At 43.0% G+C, this 20,119-nt stretch overlaps 1 protein-coding gene across 5 annotated transcripts in view; it reads left to right on the plus strand.

The window, feature by feature from the left end:
- LOC143292788 (uncharacterized) overlaps nt 1–20,119 on the plus strand; it is a 159,787-nt gene that overhangs the window by 99,738 nt on the left and 39,930 nt on the right. For 4 of the 5 annotated variants that reach the window (XM_076603361.1, XM_076603364.1, XM_076603366.1 and 1 more), the window contains 16 exons: nt 703–999; nt 1,775–2,080; nt 2,951–3,259; nt 3,880–4,197; nt 5,418–5,557; nt 6,447–6,609; nt 7,864–8,163; nt 8,669–8,971; nt 9,725–9,861; nt 11,664–11,829; nt 12,345–12,638; nt 14,597–14,632; nt 16,446–16,748; nt 17,060–17,362; nt 18,425–18,733; nt 19,916–20,014. In XM_076603361.1, the coding sequence (XP_076459476.1) occupies nt 703–999; nt 1,775–2,080; nt 2,951–3,259; nt 3,880–4,197; nt 5,418–5,557; nt 6,447–6,609; nt 7,864–8,163; nt 8,669–8,971; nt 9,725–9,861; nt 11,664–11,829; nt 12,345–12,638; nt 14,597–14,632; nt 16,446–16,748; nt 17,060–17,362; nt 18,425–18,733; nt 19,916–20,014 (3,783 nt within the window). The remainder of the gene's footprint in view (nt 1–702; nt 1,000–1,774; nt 2,081–2,950; nt 3,260–3,879; nt 4,198–5,417; nt 5,558–6,446; nt 6,610–7,863; nt 8,164–8,668; nt 8,972–9,724; nt 9,862–11,663; nt 11,830–12,344; nt 12,639–14,596; nt 14,633–16,445; nt 16,749–17,059; nt 17,363–18,424; nt 18,734–19,915; nt 20,015–20,119) is intronic. The other variant, XM_076603363.1, reaches the window with a different exon arrangement.

Raw genomic sequence — 20,119 nt, forward strand, 5'->3', positions numbered from 1 at the left:
GAAAACAAAACTACCGTACATTATGTTCAAATTCGCACATTCATGAGTACTGCTGTATTAGAATAGATGATGAAAATGTCACTTCAAATTTCATTACGTACACATTCTCTTTCACTCTCCATTGCATAAATGTGTGCATACAATTACACACACTCTTTCTCTTTCTCTTATTGACTTGTCCACATGTGATTGCTGATGTGATGAACAAGACAGTGCAGAAGGCTTTATTTTAGGAAGTGATTATCCTCTCAGTTCTGATTAAATTTAGAATGGCTGTCCAACATTGTCATTTTCTGTCAGGACCAAAACAAGTAAAAAATAAAATAAAAAAGAATCATGACAACTCTCTCTGATCACACGCTAACAAGCTATCAAATGGATAACAATTCTGTCAAATCGATTAATAACAATATTAAAAACAAGGTCAAAATCATAACTGCTCAGTCTGATAATATAATAACAAGCTATCAGATCGTAATGACTTTGTCTGATTGCATAATGACAAACTATCATAATCTTGACAGCTTTGCCTGGTCAAATATAAACTAGCAGTCAAAATCATGACAGGCCTATCTGATTACATATTAACAGGTTATCAAGATAATGATGGCTATGAAGCTATGAAGCTTTCGACAGCTGTGTTTGATCACATGATGACAAGCTGCCAGAAACATGACGCCCATGCCCACCTCTCTGTTCCAGCCCCTCTGAAGTTCCCGTCCACCAGACCCTTCATCATGGACATCGGGCCGGAGACACTGCGCGTCGGCTGGCACCCTGCAGACAGGGCCCGGGTGGGCCAGGCACCCGTCTCCTACAGGGTGGAGGCCCAGAAGCTGCCCAGCGAGGAGTGGATACCCCTGGCCAGTCGGGTGCACGACACCAGCCTGTACCTGTCGGACCTGGAGCCTGACAGGGACTACAACCTGCGGGTCAGGGCTCAGGGTCCCTACGGGGTCAGCCCCCCCACCGCCCCCGTCTGGCTGCCCCGGGCTGCAGGTGAGTCACTGTGTTTTTAACCCCTCGGCTGGTGGAATCATGCTGAAATAAAAATCAGTGTGATATGAGCTTGAAGTACAAGAACTACTCCTTTTTTTTTTTTTTTTAATGACGTTTCTTCACAACATAATGGACACTTACAAGGAAAGAATCCCCCCCAAAACGGAGTGTGGCTGCCTGCGTGGCATGGTAAAATCAGACATACATGTAAAAAGCCCACTCATATACATACAAGTGAACGTGGGAGTCGTAGCCCACAAACGAAGAAGAAGAAGAAAAAGAAGAAGAAAAAACAGCATAAATTGGAAAAAAAAGACAAGCAGTTCATAAACAAGAGCTAGTTTTGTATGTTTTTAAGTGGTGTAATTTGATTTTGCTGAACAAAAAAAGTAATGCAGTCACAAGAGGGAGAAGTGTGAATGAAGAATAGTGATGAAGACCCTGACCTGTCACCTCAGTCTGTCCAACACCAACAGCCCTTCACTGACCAGCATACAGGTCTGCAGCAGTCAGAGGGTTAAGGAATACAGGTGAGAGGTATTGGGGAAGGCAGGTAAACAGTGATGCATGGACAAGTGAGTGTGTATGGTTTTGTGTGAAAATAAGTGTGTGTGTGTGTGTTTGTGTACATACACAGAGATGGTGTTTGTATATCTTTGGGTTTGTTATGTGTTTATGTTTGCACTCACACACAGGCCAGTGTGAGCACAGTCTTTGATGGCTTTAACACAGACACAAAAACACCTGTCCTTACCTAAATTCCCCTTGCCTGCAGCCTTCACCGGGGTGCCAGTAAGCAGACCCCAGATCACGGAGCTGGAGCCCGACACTGTGCACCTGCACTGGCAGCGGGTGGATGTACCCGCCTTCACCCATGAGCAGGACCCTCTGACCTACATGATTGAGATGCAAGAGCCGCCGGCCATGCACTGGCGGGAGGTTGCCGCCAACATCCCCCACACCCACTACATCGTCCACGATCTGGAACCGGGCACGGACTATCGGTTCCGCGTGCGAGCCCAGACCAGGGAGGGTCTGAGGAGCGAGCCTTCCCCTGCCACCTCCATCTTCAGGACCCTTGGTGAGTGAACACTGCCTGGTTCACCCCCAGAAAACGGAGTATGGCTGCCTACGTGGCGGGGTAAAAATGGTCATACACGTAAAAGCCCTGTCGTGTACATGCGAGTGAATGTGGGAGTTGCAGCCCACGAACGAAGAAGGAGGAGATGCCTGGTTCTGTGTTTTCATGGTGTTTTTTTGTAAGTGCTGCTGCTGTTGTTATTGTTGTTGTTGTTGTTGTGTGTGTGTGTGTGTGTGTGTGTGTGTGCGTATATGATGTTTGTGTGTCCACATATGTTTTACATGAGAATGTGTATGCATGCACTCACACTTTTGAGAGAGAGAGACAGAGACACATAAAGAGAATGTGTGTATGTTTGTATATTTGTTTGTGTGTGTGTGCGTTTCACACATGAGTTTGCGTTTGATTTTGAAAGTGCATAACTTCTGTGTTTAACCTGTTTGGCCACTGAAAAGAAAATCTATCATATTATGTTCATCATTGCTGTTTCATGAATTGATACAGTTTCGGGGAAAGAAGGAAAGAAAAGGTTGAAATGGAAAGGATGCGAATACATACATACATGCATTTTTTTTCCCTTATCTATCTGGTTCTGCTTTTCTTTTGCCTACCTGGTTCTCTGTCTCTGAAGTTGTGGCACCCACACCTGCAGAAAGACTGAATTATCACATGTATGTATGTATGTATATATATATATATATATGTGTGTGTGTGTGTGTGTGTGTGTGGGTTTTTTTGTTGTTTTTTCTTCTAAATGTATATTAGTGTATATGTGTGTGTGTGTAAATATAAATATATATATAAGAAAAAAAGAGGCAAACAGGCTGCAGATGCTGATAGCAGTGGTGAACATAAATTTTCCGTGTCCAGCACTGTCCCACGCACCTGTGGATCGTGTGGAGGTGATCGACTACGAACCCGAGTACGGGTCAGTGGGCCTGGCCTGGAGACGTGTGGAGATCCCACCTTTCGACAGCAGCGACGAGCCGCTGCTCTACATGATCGAGTGCCAGGAGCCTCACTCTGACACCTGGCAGTCTCTGGTGTCTGGCGTGCCCACCACGCGCTACAGGGTGCCAGACATTGGGCCCACGGCGGACTACAGGTTCAGGGTTCGAGCCATCACGCCTTACGGTGTGAGCCCCCCCTCACCTGCTGCCGGCCTCTACAGGTCTCCAAGTGAGTGGAATATGTGTGTGTGTGTGTGTGTGTGTCTGTGTCTGTGTATGTATCTGTGTGTGTGTGTGTGTGTGTTCCTGTGTCTGTGTGTGTGTTTTTGTATGTGTCTGTGTTTGTGTGTGTGTGTGTGTGTGTGTATGCTGAAATGAAAGATGCACACGTGTCTGAATCACCATGTAGTGAAACTAAGAACAAAGAAATAAGAAGAAACAATTCTCACTCCACCCACCACTCCACCACTCCCCCACTTCCCACCCACTTCCCACCCACTCTCATTTTCAGTATATCTAAGTAATGATAATAATCATGATTATAGAAATATGATGAGAGAAATAATAATGATAATGGTAATAATAATAGTATTAGTAATAATAATAACAATAATAATAATAATAATAATGATAATGATGATAATGATGATGATGACGATAATAATAATGATGATGATGATAATGTTGATGATAATAATAATGATGATCATAACAATAACAGTAATAATAATAATAACGATGATAATCAATAATGATAATATCATTCATTTTCAGTCTAATATCATCATCACAGATGAACAGACTAAAGACAGACAGATAAACGATGACGAACAAACCCCTCATTTCCAGCCCCCTCCCGCCCGCTGGCATCAGACCTGTACATCAGCGGCATGGAGCCAGAGAGCATGCGGCTGTCCTGGCAGCCCTTGTCTCTGCCCAGCTCCCGAGCCACCACCCCGGCCTACCAGCCGCCGCTGTCGTACCAGATTGAGGCACTCGAGCACCCGGGCAGCACGTGGCGCCCTCTGGCCTCCGATGTACGGGACACGTCGTACCCTCTGACCGGGCTGGCCCCGACCCGTGATTATTCTTTCCGGGTTCGAGCCCTGACCCCTGCTGGTGGGCTGACGGAGCCCACGTCGCCTGTGACGGTCACCTCTCTGCCAGGTATGGTGTGTTGTTTGGTGGTGGTGGTGGTGGTGGTTGTTGTTTTGTTTTGGGGTGTGTCGAATTGTTCCTTTTCCTTTTTGTGTGTGTGTCTGCCTGACTTGTTTTGTTTTGTTTTTTTGCTTTTTGCAAGAAAATGTTCAATTTTTTTCATTTTTTATTCTTTTTCTTTCTTTCTTTTTTGTTTTTTGTTTTTGGTTGTTGTTTTTTTTGGGAGGGTGGGGGTAAAGCATAGAAAACAAAATATAATGAGGGAAATGAATTATCTCCTTGTTTGTTGTTACATATACAAAAGAAAATAATAGGAGAAAATAAGAGAAACAAGACACACACATATCCATTTAAAAAAGAAAAAAAAAAACATAAGAAAGGTGAAAGGGGAGGAGATTTTAACTATGAAGATGTTAATCAAGCTTTGATAGGACACATGTCCGCATGATGTAACTTCACATTACTTTCAGTACATACACATATCATACTTACACCTGTCAGCGAATATACCCATACATACCCAACACATACAAACATGAATACATGCCAACATACACAACTACATACATATTTGCATCAGACATTCAGACACATACAGACAGGCATACATGAATGCATACATACACGCATGGTTTCAGCCTGATAATTAGGGTCAACGGTACTTGTTTGTGTCAAACCATTCTTCCTCTTTGTCCAAAAAGCCTGTCATGAGTTTTTGTTGTCTGCTTTTTCTCTCTTCTTTTTCCTGTCTGTTGTACTATCTGGAAGATGAACAGAATGACCACAGACCTTTCTGTGGCCACTATCACATCTTCACCAGAAACACAACTTTCTTGTCTTTATTCTTCTCATTCTCGATCTCTTTTTCTTTCTCTCCCAGTCTTCTTATCGTCTTTATCTCCTTCATTCACTGAACTGATAATTGTTCATTTGCTGTATGATAAACAGAGCCTCAAGAATATGTGCTATTGCAAGATTTATTTAATGAATAAATGAGTAAATTCTCTTCATGTTGTGTTTTCCCACTGTTTACCTCAAGGGCCTCAGCTAATGAATAGGTCATTAACCCCCAAAAACAGAGTATGGCTGCCTACATGGTGGGGTAAAAACGGTCATACACGTAAAAGCCCGCTTGTTTACATATGAGAGAACGTGGGAGTTGCAGCACATGAACGAAGAAGGAGAAGAAGAATAGGTCATTGAACTCAGTGCTATCTTTGTTTTCCCAGTTCGTCCTCGCCTGCCTTCAAGGGAGCCGACTATCAGGGAGATGGGAGTGGATTCAGTGCACCTGCAGTGGCCCAGAGCAGAACTGCCGTACCATGTGCGGGAATCCGTGCCCATCACATACAGCATTGAGATGCAGGAGGTGAGGATTCCTCAGTGTTTCACAAAGATCTTTTTTTTTTTTTTTTTTTTTCAAATCCTTTTTGTGAAAAAGAAAAGAAAAAAGAGCACATATAATGAAGATCATAATTATCATTATCACAAATATTAAAGTTTTAAGTTGTACAAGTATAACCCGGAAAACAGAGTATGGCTGCCTACAGTCATACACGTAAAAGCCCACCTGTGTACATACGAGGGAATGTGGAAATTACAGCCCATGAACAAAGAAGAAGAACTACATGTATCGATTTTTTGTTTTCATTTTAAACAAAGGAAACAAAGACACTCAGAGGAAGGTAAAGAGAAAGAAAGGGATACAGAGAGAGGGAGAGGATTTTTTTTTTTTTTTTTTTTTTTTTTTGAACAACTTGAGAGCCTGTGTCGTTTCTTATTCTGTTTTGGGGGTTTGTTGTGTCTTGTGTCCCCAGATGGTTCAACTATTTGTCTGTGCTTGCCGGTCTACTTCTCTTCATGTTTTATTTCATCGGGCAGAAAAAAGAAGATGAGGGTTTTATATATGGACTGAACATCTTGTTCAGTGGGATGTGTATGTGTGTACATCTGAGCCTCTGTGTATGTCTGAATGCGCTAGTGTGTGTGTGTGTGTGTGTGTGTGTGTGTGTGTGTGTGCATATGAGTGTGTGTTTGTGTGAATGTGCATGCATATGTGTGAGAGTGTGTGCATATGTGTGTGTGTGTGTGTGTGTGTATGAATGTTTAGATGTGTGTATGCATGTGTGTGCATGAGGGTGCATGCATATGTGTGTGTGTGTGTGTGTGTGCATGTGCACATGTGTGTGTGTGTGTGTTCACTTTTGAAACCACAGACAGACTGACTATCCCAGCATGTGTGTGTGTGATGTCAACAGGTGCCAGGTTACACGTGGACGCCAGTGCGCCGCGGTATTCCTGAGACCTCCTATGTGGTGAAGGGCCTGCGGGCAGACAGAGACTATCGTTTCCGCATCCGTCCAGAGACTGAGTACGGGCCTGGAGAGTACAGTCAGCCGGTGCATGCCTACAGAAAGCCTTGTGAGTTTCTGTTTGGGATTCAGAGACAATGCATGCCTACAGAAAGCCTTGTGAGTTTCTGTTTGGGATTCAGAGACAATGCATGCCCCTGAAAACGGAGTATGGCTGCCTAAATGGGGGGGTAAAAACGGACATACATGTAAAAGCCCTCCCTTGTACATGCGAGTGAACGTGGGAGTCGCAGCCCATGAACAAAGAAGAAGGAGAAGAAGAGACAGTGTATGATATGTTTCTCTTTTTCTGTCTGTAGTGAAAAAAGATATGCCTGTTGATTTTCTTGCCTGTTATTTGACTGCTGTTCACTTCAACGAGGTAATTTTGCATAAATGTCATTGTCATTATTGATATGTTTCTCTTTTTCTATCTTTAGTGTAATAAGATACGCCGTTTAATTTTCTTGCCTGGTAATTGGCTGCTGTTTAATTCAACGAGGTAATTTTGCGTGAATGTCATTGTCATTATTGATATGTTTCTCTTTTCTATCTTTAGTGTAATAAGATATGCCGGTTAATTTTCTTGCCTGGTAATTGGCTGCTGTTTAATTCAACGAGGTAATTTTGCATAAATGTCATTGTCATTATTGATATGTTTCTCTTTTTCTATCTTTAGTGTAATAAGATATGCCGGTTAATTCTCTTGCCTGGTAATTGATTGCTGTTTACTTCAATGAGGTAATTTTGCGTAAATGTCATTGTCATTATCCTTTGTACCTATCACCATGCTGGAGGAAGGATGCAGAATGATGATGATGCTTATGTGTCAGCACAGTGTCCATGAGGGTTTTGATTCCCACTCTCGCCCTTTCTCCCAAGTTTGACTGGAAGATTAAACTGAGCATCTGGTCATTTGGATGAAACAATATACCGAAGACCTGTGTGCAGCATGCACTTGGTGCTCTGAAAGCGAACCCATAGCAACAAAAGTGTTGTCCTCTGGCAAAATTATGCAGATGAAATCCACTCTGATAGATACACAACTGAATATTCATGCACACAAGGCCTGACTAGCATGTTGGGTTATGCTGCTGTCAGGCATCTGTCTAGCAGATGTGGTCTGTCGTATATGGATTTGTCTAAATGCAGTGACACTTCCTTGAGAAACTGAAACTGAAATTGAAAACTGAGATTCATCATGGTGGATTCATGTGGCTGTGAGGCATCTGCTGCTTTTTCTTAACAGCAGATGTGGTGTAGGGTATATGGATCCGTCCGCACACTGTGACACTTCTTTGAAATCTCCTTGTGAATGTTTCAGCGGTGAGCATGCCTAGCCGAGAACCCATCTTCTCTGACATCAGTCCCAGCAGTGTCACCCTGACCTGGCTCCCAGCCCAGGTCCCCTCTGGCGCCCAGAGTAAGCGGCCCGTCACCTACCGCATCGAGATGAGGGAGTCCCCCAGCGGCCACTGGATCCCTGTGGCAGAGAGGATTCCGTCCAACAGATACACCGTCAACTTCCTCAACCCGGACAAGGACTACGCCTTCAGGGTGTTTGCTGAACTGGACGGGGTGGAGAGCGAGCCCACTGCCATCGCCTACCTGCCTCACCGGATGGGTGAGTTGTTTTGTGTGGGGAGATTACCTTTCCTGTATCAGAGAGCAGCAGAATGATATCCAAATTTTAAGAGAGGACTTCTACCTGAGATATCAAAGACCAACTCATTATGCTGCTTGAACCGATTGACATAAGTTTACAGTTGGGCCAACAGCAAAGTGAGAGCTGTATTATCAATGGTTTCTCCATTGTGATGGGAAATCATTTACAGCTTAGTCTTTTGTGAAGAACTAAGACTCTCAAACTAGGAGGCAAAACTGCACTGGCTCTAAGTGCTGCAGCCTTGGGGGCGAGTAGGCCTTTGGAAACCATCTCAGCGCCAACAGTACTAAACCCCTCTTGGCCGAAAGAATGGGGATGTAACTTGGGCAAGACACTCTCCACTATAAACAAATTCTAGCCAGTTCTGATGATCATAGTCAGACACGACTGACTATCATACGCTGTTTGCAAGTTTAACTGAAAAAAAGAAGCGTGCTGATTAGTGATTCTGTACACATTCCAGGTCCACCCAAGATGCTGAGGGAGCCGCCCTATATCTCCAGTGTGCACCCAGACTCCGTGCTGCTGTGCTGGCGATCAGTGGACATCCCGTCCCGCATCACGGACTACGCCCCGGTGACGTACCGCATCGAGGCCCAAGAGCCGCCGTCCATGGAGTGGAGGCCGGTGGCCAGACACATCCCCTGCACCCACCATCACCTGCAGGGGCTGCGGCCAGGCCAGGAGTACAACTTCAGGGTGCGAGCCGAGAACGACATCGGCTTGAGCGAACCCACCCCCTCCGTGCTGCTCAGAAAGAGATCAGGTATGTGTCGTCGTGTGTGTGTGTGTGTGTGAGGGGGGGTGGACGAGTGTGTTGTGTGTGTGTGCGTGTGTTTGTTGGGTGTGGGTGGATGTGGGTGTGGGGTGTGTGTGTGTGTGTGTGGGTGTCGTTGAGTGTGTGTGTGTGTGAGTTTTTGTGTGGGGGGATGTGTGTGTGTGGGGGGGGGGGGGTGGACGAGTGTGTTGTGTGTGTGTGCGTGTGTTTGTTGGGTGTGGGTAGATGTGGGTGTGTGGGGTGTGTGTGTGTGTGTGTGTGTGTGTGTCGTTGAGTGTGTGTGTGTGAGTTTGTGTGTGTGGGGATGTGTGTGTGTGTGTGTGTGTGTGTGTGTGTGCCTGTGTGTGTGCTGTGTGTGTGTGTGTGTGTGTTGTTGTTGTTGTTGTTGTTGTTGTTTCTTGCAATGAAAAATTATGTTGGATCAACAAATCAATAAGAACAAGAACAACAATAAGAAGTGAAACAATCACAGTGAGATGAAAAAGTATGCTGATGATAGTGATGTTGATATTGATAATAATGAACACAATGGTGATGACCATGATGATGCTGACAATTATGGTGCTGGTAATGGGGGGGTGGGGGGTGGGGTTCTCACCAAACCCATGGACCTAGCTGTAAACAAAAACAGAATTCACACCCACGTTTTTTCATCATGTCCTTTTGTTCCTTGACTTGCTAGAACATCACCCACAGAAATCAGTGTGCTGACGAATTATCCTGTTTTTCTGTGCTCAACAGTGGCCCCTACAATGCCTGCACATGAACCCATCATTTCGGATGTTTCTCCGGGTTCTTTGAGGTTGTCATGGAGACCTGCTGAGGTGCCATCTTACCTGATGGACTCACTGCCAGTGAACTACAGCCTTTACTATCAGGTAAGGTAAAAACAGGTGCTTGTTGAAGAAAAGAAGTGAATTCATATCCTTTACAGTCTCCACCAATCATTCTCACCATCTGTTTGCTTCATGTCACAGTCTCTTCAGTAAGCTCAAACCAAGGAGTGAACATGAAAGTGAACTGTGAAAGGTGGTGGCTTGATCTGGAAAAAAGAGGAACAAGACAAATTCTGAATATCTCGAATAGTGCCCACACAGCGTTTCTCTAGGTCCTCTGTAAGGTGGGTACAGTGTTGGACTGATACTTACGCATGTGATGGCCGTTTCATTCATTGAGGACACATTAGGTATGTGAGCCAAACTGTTCATTCTTCCACCTGACAATAACACACAGGAACCACTCGGATGAAAACACTGTGCCGTCATGAAGTTTAACTCTCTCCATACGAACGGCGAAAGAGACGACATTAACAGCGTTTCACCCCAATTACCATCATCAAAATATTGCAAGCGGAAGGCTCTTATACTGAAGAGGTGAATGTTGACAAAGAATACCACAATCCTGATGACGGAAGCTAAAGGTTGGGTCATTCAGACACCCACTGGACATCCGAGGGGTCTGTGTAGAGGAGAAGAGAGGACTGGCCGTACTGAGTGAGTTAAAGTCATTCTGGTCACAGGCCATGCCACTTGCCTGCTGGTTACTTTGTGTGCAGTCCTCTTGTCTGTTGCAAAAAAAAGTAGAACCGGTTTTTGCAATGTGTTTATCAAGATCAAGATGAAGGTATTGAAGATCCATGGTACCAACCAAGTTTAGAAAGTGAAAAATGTACTGTAATATGAAAAACCTTGATGCAGAAGAAAATTGCAGTAATTATTCAGTGGGTTTTGGCCATTTGTTATTCATAAAATGGAATAAAGATGGACATATTTTGCAAGGTGAGCTTGGAAGGAAATAATTTTGTGCAACAAGTTTACAAAGACAAAACTTTTTTTTTTTTTTTAACTCATTCTACTCCAGGTACGAGATAACTCGTACGATGATTACTTCCCCTGTGGACCAGGTATGAGTATTCTTGCACCAACACACTATTCTAATTTCATTCATTCTTGCTTGGTACTGTTGGCGTTCTAAACTGAACCTTTTATGAATTCTGGAAGCATGAAAACGAAGCTTTGTTAGACCAATTAAATCAACAATTCTCCATCGATTTTTGCTGTTTTAGTGAACCACCCTGCAGTGGTCTCATGTAGCGCTGGTCCAGGGGAGTTGCAGCAGGCATGTAGCTGTTGGGTAGAATGATTAAAGTGGCAATTTGATTTAACTCCAAGCCACATGTAGAGGACTGGTTCATTTGCAGCCCCAGCCTGACGTGTAGTAGTTCATTTGCAGCCCCAGCCTGATGTGTAGTGGTTCATTTGCAGCACCAGCCTGATGTGTAGTGGTTCATTTGCAGCCCCAGCCTGATGTGTAGTGGTTCATTTGCAGCCCCAGCCTGATGTGTAGTGGTTCATTTGCAGCACCTGCCTGATGTGTAGTGGTTCATTTGCAGCACCTGCCTGATGTGTAGTGGTTCATTTGCAGCACTTGCCTGATGTGTTGTGGTTCATTTGCAGCACTTGCCTGATGTGTAGTGGTTCATTTGCAGCACCTGCCTGATGTGTTGTGGTTCATTTGCAGCCCCAGCCTGATGTGTAGTGGTTCATTTGCAGCACCTGCCTGATGTGTTGTGGTTCATTTGCAGCACCTGCCTGATGTGTAGTGGTTCATTTGCAGCACCAGCCTGATGTGTTGTGGTTCATTTGCAGCACCAGCCTGATGTGTAGTGGTTCATTTGCAGCACCTGCCCGACGTGGATTGGCACCCTCTGGCGCGGCGTGTGACAGGCACCAGCTACTTTGTGACGGGCCTGTCCCCAGACAACAACTACACCTTCCGTGTGCAAGCCGAGAACCAGTTTGGGTCCAGCCAGCCCACCTACCCCGCCCGCATGCCGCGTCTGGCAGGTGAGTGAGGACCAGAGCCGTGCACACCTGTCAGTAAAGGGTGGGAAAGGATCTGAAAGAAAAATGGTGATGAAAATAGGCATTTTTTGTGAACAACTGGAACAGAGCTGGTGTCTTTTTTTTTTTATTGTTGTATGTTCCAGCTTGAGATATTTTATCTTATCCTAGGTAGGGTTTCTCATGTGTGGCAAATCTTGAATTGTTTGTTTTACTTGGAAGGAAAGTGTGTATTTGATGTATTCACTTGTGCATTTACGTTTTTGAAAATGCAGCCACTCATGCAAATGTAGGTTAAGTGCATGTACAGATATTACATAACAGACACAAAATTACATGCAACATGTGCTTTTACTTCATGCTTAAATAGAGGCACACATTTATGGCAAACACCTGTGTACATGAACATACCTTTTTACTCTGACAGTGTCAAATTTGTTATTTTTTAGCTGTCTTCAACATTAGAAACAAGCACCTGGAGAAACATAATTTCAAAGCATTATGATCTTATTTCACAGAAATCCCAGCCCCCATCTACAGCCCGGAGATAGAAGAGGTGGAACCCTCAGCCATTCGTCTGGCCTGGAAGACACCCAAGGTGGGCCCCTACAAGAAGAAGAAGACCACCTACGCCATTGAGGCCCTGGAGCCTGACACATGGACCTGGCGCCCCCTGGTGTCCAACCTGAGCACCCCCAGCTACCGGGTATCCACCCTGTCCCCCTCCATGGACTACGTGTTCAGGGTCCGGGCTGAAGCTGACAAGGTGTTGAGTGAACCGTCTTTCCCTATCTCCTACTCCAGGACCCGAGGTGAGTCAGGAAATCTTCCCTGGCTATGTACTGATAACGATATGATGATAATGATCATAGGCAGTTGTATTACTGGTGGTAAGAATGGTAAACCATTTGCTGGTCCTTCATGCTTGCTGAGATCAATTGCTTTTGAGCGCACCCGGCACTTTCAGCCTGTAAGAAAGAAGAGTGCAAAAAGTGTCCTTGCTTGAGCTGGAGATTGATGTTTTTTTTATTCTTTTGATTTCTTTTCAAATGCAGATGCAAAGTGTGCAGTGGCTTATCTCTTTACATTCTCTGCATTCCTTAGCCGTCTCAGCTGGGAAATAAGTTTACACTGGCTACGATCATGAAAGCAGGGAAATAGGGGAAGGGAAGGAACTCTGTATCTATGGCGCAGTGATCTCCTGAGCGCAGTGCTTTTCCACAGTGTACAGCACACTGCACTGTTCTTGGCTGACTGCTCAGAAAGGACAGGGAGAATGGGGGAAGGGACAGGGGAAGGCTGACTTCACTGTGTGCTAGAGAGGGGCATGCATTGCATCTGAGGCAGAGCCTGACATGCACCCTGTTTTTCTCACCATGCGCGGCAAACACACTGATCTGTGGGTTGTGTTCTGCCCTTGTGATGTCTGGTGTACTTAGTGAGGAAATGGAGACAGCTTATTTTGTTGTGTTTTGTTTTTAATTAACAAACAAACAAAAAAAACTTCTGTCTGCTTTGAGTTTACTGGAAAGGGAACACCTGGAATCACTGGGTTTACATCTGAAGGGTTACAATCGAGCTGTCCACATTCAGTGCCAGTCTGTCAGACAGATGTCTGGCGCTGTGTCTCAGCTTATAGCTTATGTCAGTCAGAATTAATGACTGTAAAGAGTTACCAGATAACATATGGAAAGTAAAAACTGTAACTGCTTTTCAAACGTTGGCAGTGGTAATCATCTGCATTCTGATATTTTGATATTTCCCCTCAAGCAAAACCCACTTTGCAGATAACAGACAATAGTAGTTGTGCTCAGGAACAAATGCCATAGGGTGGCAGCTGAGTTCAGAAGCAAACCAGGAATTTTCTTCGAAAGCAATTCTGTGTGCAAGAAAGCTGCTGTATTGATTGTTTTCTTGTGTCAGATCTGTTTCCAAATGTGATTCAGTCCCACCCACACCACATTTTTTTTCTCTTTTTTTTTCATTTAAAGAAAGCTGTTGTGATTGCTGTTGCATTTACTTGGTATGTTTGATGTGTTGGGGTTGGTGTGTAAGATATTGCTTTTGCTTATGAAGAAACAGAGTGAGAGTGTTTATGCCTAGCTTGACAATAACTGTAAATATTTCTATTTGTGTTTTAACTGCTGCTTATGCGAAAGAAAGAATCTGCTTACACAAGCCAGAAACTTCTTCTCATTCAGTGAAGAGTCTTTCTTTATGTAGACCCTTAACTTTCTTTTCTTTGCATTAGACTTATCCAGTTGTGCGCTGTGTTAGAGAATTTTGTTCCAGTGTATTGTATTGTTTTAAAATTTTGGTTGTGTCATTTTTCTTTCTTGTCCCAGATTTGTAGAAGGCTGTATAACATTTTGGTAGAGTTTGTTTAAATGTTGTTGTTGTCGTTGTTGTTGTTGTTTTGCAGTTTTCTTTTCTGCTTATTTTACCTTTTCTCTCTGTTATTTTTAACTTGTGATTGTGTTGATTGAAAACATTAACTTTTGACTTTTTTATGTACTAAATTCTGTACTGTTTACTTATCCTTGCAAACTGCATACCCTTTGACATACTTTAGTTTCTGTTTTTATTTATTCATTTATAGTTCCATTACTTTTAATTCTCAAGCAGTATTTTGTGTGGAATTGCATTTTATGTAATCATGATGCCATTAACACCAGAAGACTTTGTGCGTAAACACGATTGCCTTTTTAAGATATCTCTGTTGTTAATCATGGCTTATCTCTATGAAACATGCTGTGCTTTCGATTTTCAGCTTTCAGCAGTGTTACTGACAGACAGAGGACAATGGGTACCCGCCTTTCTCTTGTTTATTTCTGTTTCCATTTCCATGCATGAATACCCTCACATTTGTCGGTTGTCACTGATTTTGCCTAATGTAAATCAATGTTTTCAATGTGATATGATTATTAAAAACAAATTAAAACATCTGATACAGTAACATACAACGCTATGACGTTCAGATACTCATGTTCATATTTTTTATTTGGCCCTTTTTTTGTAATATTACCTTTATTTTTCTAAAAAACTTAATGTTGTGTATGGTTAATTTGTATTTCTAATTCAAAACATTATGTTGTTCATGGTTACTTTTCTTTAATTCAGTAGTTTAATTGCTGTTGTTATTTAAAATATTCACCATGTAGAACTCACTTCACCACAGTCTGTCATCTCTGCACTCTGATTTCAGCACAAATTTATTTGTCAATGACATTTTTTGTTCCATTAAAACTGAAGATAATTTCAGTGCAAATGAATAACATTGTTATTTTGTAGATACGTTTGACACTTACGTTTTGCATGAATACTTTTTTTTTTTCTTTTTTTTTTCATATTTTTTACAGCATTCATTTCTAAAGTCCATCACTTTTTTTTAATTTATTTCCTTCTGTTGGAGTCCACCATTTAATTTTTAAACCACAATTTTTGCACCGGTATGTGTGTTGTAACGTGTTTTGGCACTCATTCACGTTTTGATTTTGTTTAATCGTGATAATGTTTGTGTGTTGATTTACATGAATTTGTGATGGCCATGATGAATACAAAACTTGTTTAAGGATGAGTCAAACAGGAAGTAGAGGGAGTTTGGTGCAGTATGTAGGAGAGGAATCTAGAGATCAGTTTTTAAAGAAAAGGATATGTTTACGTATGTTTGACGGTGGATGTATGTGGAGGGGTGGGGTGTGCAGGTATATGTGTGTGTGCATTCATGCGTGTGTATGTTCATGTGTGTATGCTTGCATGTGTATTTGGGGGTGGGGGTGGGTGTATGCATACATAAGTGCAAGTGTGTGTACACATGTCTGTGTATGAGCCTGTGTAAATTGTGTATTTGTGTGTATGTGTGAACGCAAGTAAATGTGTGCATCTATCTTTGTACATATGTTTGTTGTTGTTTTTCTGCATATATGTGGAGGGACTTATGTATGCATATGAACACATGTGTATGTGCTGTACAGAATATTTCTAATCTATTAATATACAATTACTGGGGTAAGTGTTAAACAAGCAGGAAAAGATAGAAAGTTAGGTGGGGGTGGGGGGAGGGAGCATTCTATATAAAATACACACACAGACCATACAGACCATATTAACACACAAGCTTACATGGATGCATGCTGAAATGCAATCATTTACACATGCACACACTCATACATGCATGCATGCACACATATATGTACACATGTGCATGCATGCACACAAACACACCACACACACACACACACAAACACACACACACACACACTCACACACACACAACACACAACACACACACACACACACAAACACACGCACCCCACACACACACACACACATCCCACACACCACACACACCCCCACACACACACACCACACACCCCACACACACACAACACACAACACTCACACACAAACACACACACACACACACACCACACACACACACACACACAACACACACACACACACACACACACACACCACACACACACACCACACACACACAACACTCACACACACAACACTCACACACAACACACACACACACACACACACACACCACACCACACCACACCACACCACACCACACCACAGTATTTGATCACTATCCCATATCTCCACAGCTCCACCCTCAGTGCCGGTGGAGCGACCCATCCTGTCGGAGGTGGAACCAGACTCGGTGATGGTGTCCTGGCACCCGGTCCACTACCCCTCCCTGGGACGCACGGAACCCAGCAGAAGGTACAAGCTGGAGATGAGGGAAATGCCGTACGGATCCTGGACCAATGTGCTTTCCCAGACCTCCAAGTGGAGCCACGAGGTCACCGGTCTGCGACCCAACATGGATTACGCTTTCCGCGTCAGCGCCGTGACGGATTCCGGAACGTCATCTCCTTCCAACGCTGCCTACCTGTACAGGAGGCCAGGTGGGTTGGGGTGTCAGGTGTGGGTGGATGGGTGGGTGAATGTGTTGGGTGTGTGTGTGTGTGTTTGCTGCATTTCAAATCCTATTCTTCTATTGCAATTCATTGTTCCAGGAAAATATTCTGATAACTATGTGCACAGAACCTTGTTACACTGTCACCAGTTTTCTGAATATGAATTTAGGTCAGGATTAGTACTAAAAGTAAACATGAAAAGAAATTATTATTAAAAATCAAAGACTGATAACGTATTGTCTGATACAGGCTCAAAACTCTGACATGAACACAGTCTATCATCTCAATACCCTGTGCAGTGATACCCCGAACGCCCCTGGAGTTCCCAGAGCTGACCGACGTGGCTGATGACGCCGTCAGTCTGCGCTGGAAGCGAGTGGATGTCCCAGCCTTTGACAGTGAAGATGAGCCTCTGTCCTTCATGATTGAGGCCCAGCGGCTGCCGTCCTATGACTGGGAGCCAGTGGCCCGCGGCATCACTGACACCAGCTACAGGATCAAAGGGCTGCAGCCCTCAGAGGACTACATGTTCCGTGTGCGGGGAGAGATGCCGTCCGGTGTGACCACCGCCTCTGTGCCTGTCCCGCTCTACAGGCGTCCTGGTGAGTGAGGCAGTGATAGGGTAAGTTGTATGATCCTGTTGCTTTCTTATTGACTTGCTCACTTACTTACGGTACTTAGGCCTTTCACCCCTCCTGGGGTATAGGCTGCCAACAAGAATCCTCCTTGGTCCCCTATCCAGTGCCTTTGCCTCCGCTGAGTTGCAGTCTGTTTTAATGCAATGGTGTCAGACTTTTATACCATATTACATGTCTTTAAGAAGGTAGAATATTATGAGTGGAATCAAAATAGTTGTGATGCAATGAAGGTATAGCTCAAACAGTACAGTGGTGAGTGCATAGTCCTGACTGATTAAAATGATTTTTAAAACACTAAGGTTTGACTTACAAGTGACAGCATGTTGTGAACAACATACAGACAGTCTTTACCTCCACAACCAAGTTCATATGTGTGAACAAGAATGGTCCAGTTCATGGAACTGCTGTAGAATTCAAAATGAAAGCAAACTGTGCCACCCCCACCCTAGCTGTCACTTCTATGATCTTTGATAAAGAGAAAGAAGACAGTTAAACTAATATGTGAGGTTTCTTTTAATACTTTTGGTGATACATGTAAACAAGTGCAAGATATTTCCTGTTATAACCTTGATCTTGAAAACTTTTTTTTTTTTTTTTTTTTTAAATCCATGCCATAATGATTTCATGTTCATATCCTGTATGAAGTGTTATGTCAGCAGTTCAAAGATTGATCTCATTCACTTCTCTTTTAACTCCACTTCTCTTCATTCTCTTCATTCACTTCTCTCTTCATGAACAGAGAGGGCAGGATTGTCATTTCACTTCTCTCTTCACAAACAGAGAGGACAGGATTGTCATTTCACTTCTCTCTTCACAAACAGAGAGGACAGGATTGTCATTTCACTTCTCTCTTCACGAACAGAGAGGACAGGATTCTCATTTCACTTCTCTCTTCATGAACAGAGAGGACAGGATTGTCATTTCACTTCTGTCTTCACGAACAGAGAGGACAGGATTCTCATTTCACTTCTGTCTTCACGAACAGAGAGGACAGGATTCTCATTTCACTTCTCTCTTCACAAACAGAGAGGACAGGAGTGCCCATCAGCTACGTGACTGTGGACGACCACAACGTCCCTCCCTACTCTGCCCGCATCCGCTGGAAGCCGGTGTACCTGCCACACTACACGTCCCCCTCCTCCAACCTGTACCAGGTGGAGGTCCGGGAAACCCCGCAGCGGGACTGGCAGACGCTGAGCAGGGACGTGAGGGGCAGCGAGTTCACCGTCGCCGACCTCAGCCCCCGCAAGACCTACATGTTCCGGGTCAGGGCCAGGTCCCCGGCCGGGGAGCTGAGTGAGCCCAGCATGTCCGTGCCTTTCTACCCGCTCCACCGTGAGTGGAATCTGAACTGGCTGTTCTCTTTCTGTCTTTTTTCCTTTCTTTCTTTCTTTTTGTTGTTGTTGTTGTTTTTATTATATATGGATTTGGTTTCAGTTTATTTACTTGTGTTCTGGATTTATATAACAGTGGTTTTCATTACCAGTAGTATGGAATTGTACTTATGTTCTTCTGTTGATTTTTTTTTCTTCTGGTCTTTGTAATATCTATATACATAATGTTGAAGTAGCATTACAAATTTTCAAATCAAAATCTGAGAATCTGGTTATATCAGACAGATGTTAGGTGCTACGATTCAGCTTGGAACAAGGTGTTAAAAAAACTGTAAATATTTAATGTATCAATGAGATATGTACCTGATGTTAGAAAAGTACAAGCTTCAACTGTTGTTGTTGTTTTTTAAGTTGGCAGTTTTTTTCCACAAGCAAAACTCAGTATAGTATATAACAGGCAGTGACAGTTGTGCACATGAGTAAACCTCATGGTATGGTGGTCCAGTTCATAAGCAAACCTTTTTTTTTCAAAACAATTATGTGTACTAGAAACTTTCTGCAATTTTTTTTCTGTCAGACTTGATTCCAAACATAATTCACCCACCATATCTGTCTTTTTTTTCTTCTTTTTTTTTTAAAGAAAGCTATGATATCTGATTTTTTTTACATATATATATATATATATATATCTTTTGATATATATTTTTTAGATATATATAGATTCTTTTATGTGTACTAGAAACTTTCTGCAATTTTTTTTCTGTCAGACTTGATTCCAAACATAATTCACCCACCATATATTTTTTTTTTTTTAAGAAAGCTATGATATCTGATTTTTTTTTTTTTTTACATATATATATATATCTTTTGATGAATATTTTTTAGATACATATAGATTCTTTTATGTGTGCTAGAAACTTTCTGCAATTTTTTTTCTGTCAGACTTGATTCCAAACATAATTCACCCACCATATCTGTCTTTATTTTTTAAAAGAAAGCTATGATATCTGATTTTTTTTTTTACATATATATATATATATATATCTTTTGATGTATATTTTTTAGATACATATAGATTCTTTTAATGTCAGGTTTAAAAAAAAAAAGGTTTGTGTATAGATGCATACAAGAGGAGAAATGTTAATTGATGACTGACATCAGACAGACACACTGGTGATTTCAGTGAGGGCCTACCAGAGCACACCAGGACGTGAGTTTGTTCCCATGGCGGAGGACTACTCCCTGCCCAACAGGCCCTACATCAACACGCTGATCGTCAAAGGTCAGCGCAGGAACCCTTGTGTGTGTTTCCTTGTCACAGCTTTTGTTTTCATGTGGCTTGCCCGTTCCTGTGTCTGTTTCAAATAGAGATCAGTACTTTCAACAC

Source organism: Babylonia areolata, chromosome 18, assembly GCF_041734735.1.
Source record: "Babylonia areolata isolate BAREFJ2019XMU chromosome 18, ASM4173473v1, whole genome shotgun sequence".
Taxonomy (NCBI): domain Eukaryota; kingdom Metazoa; phylum Mollusca; class Gastropoda; order Neogastropoda; family Buccinidae; genus Babylonia; species Babylonia areolata.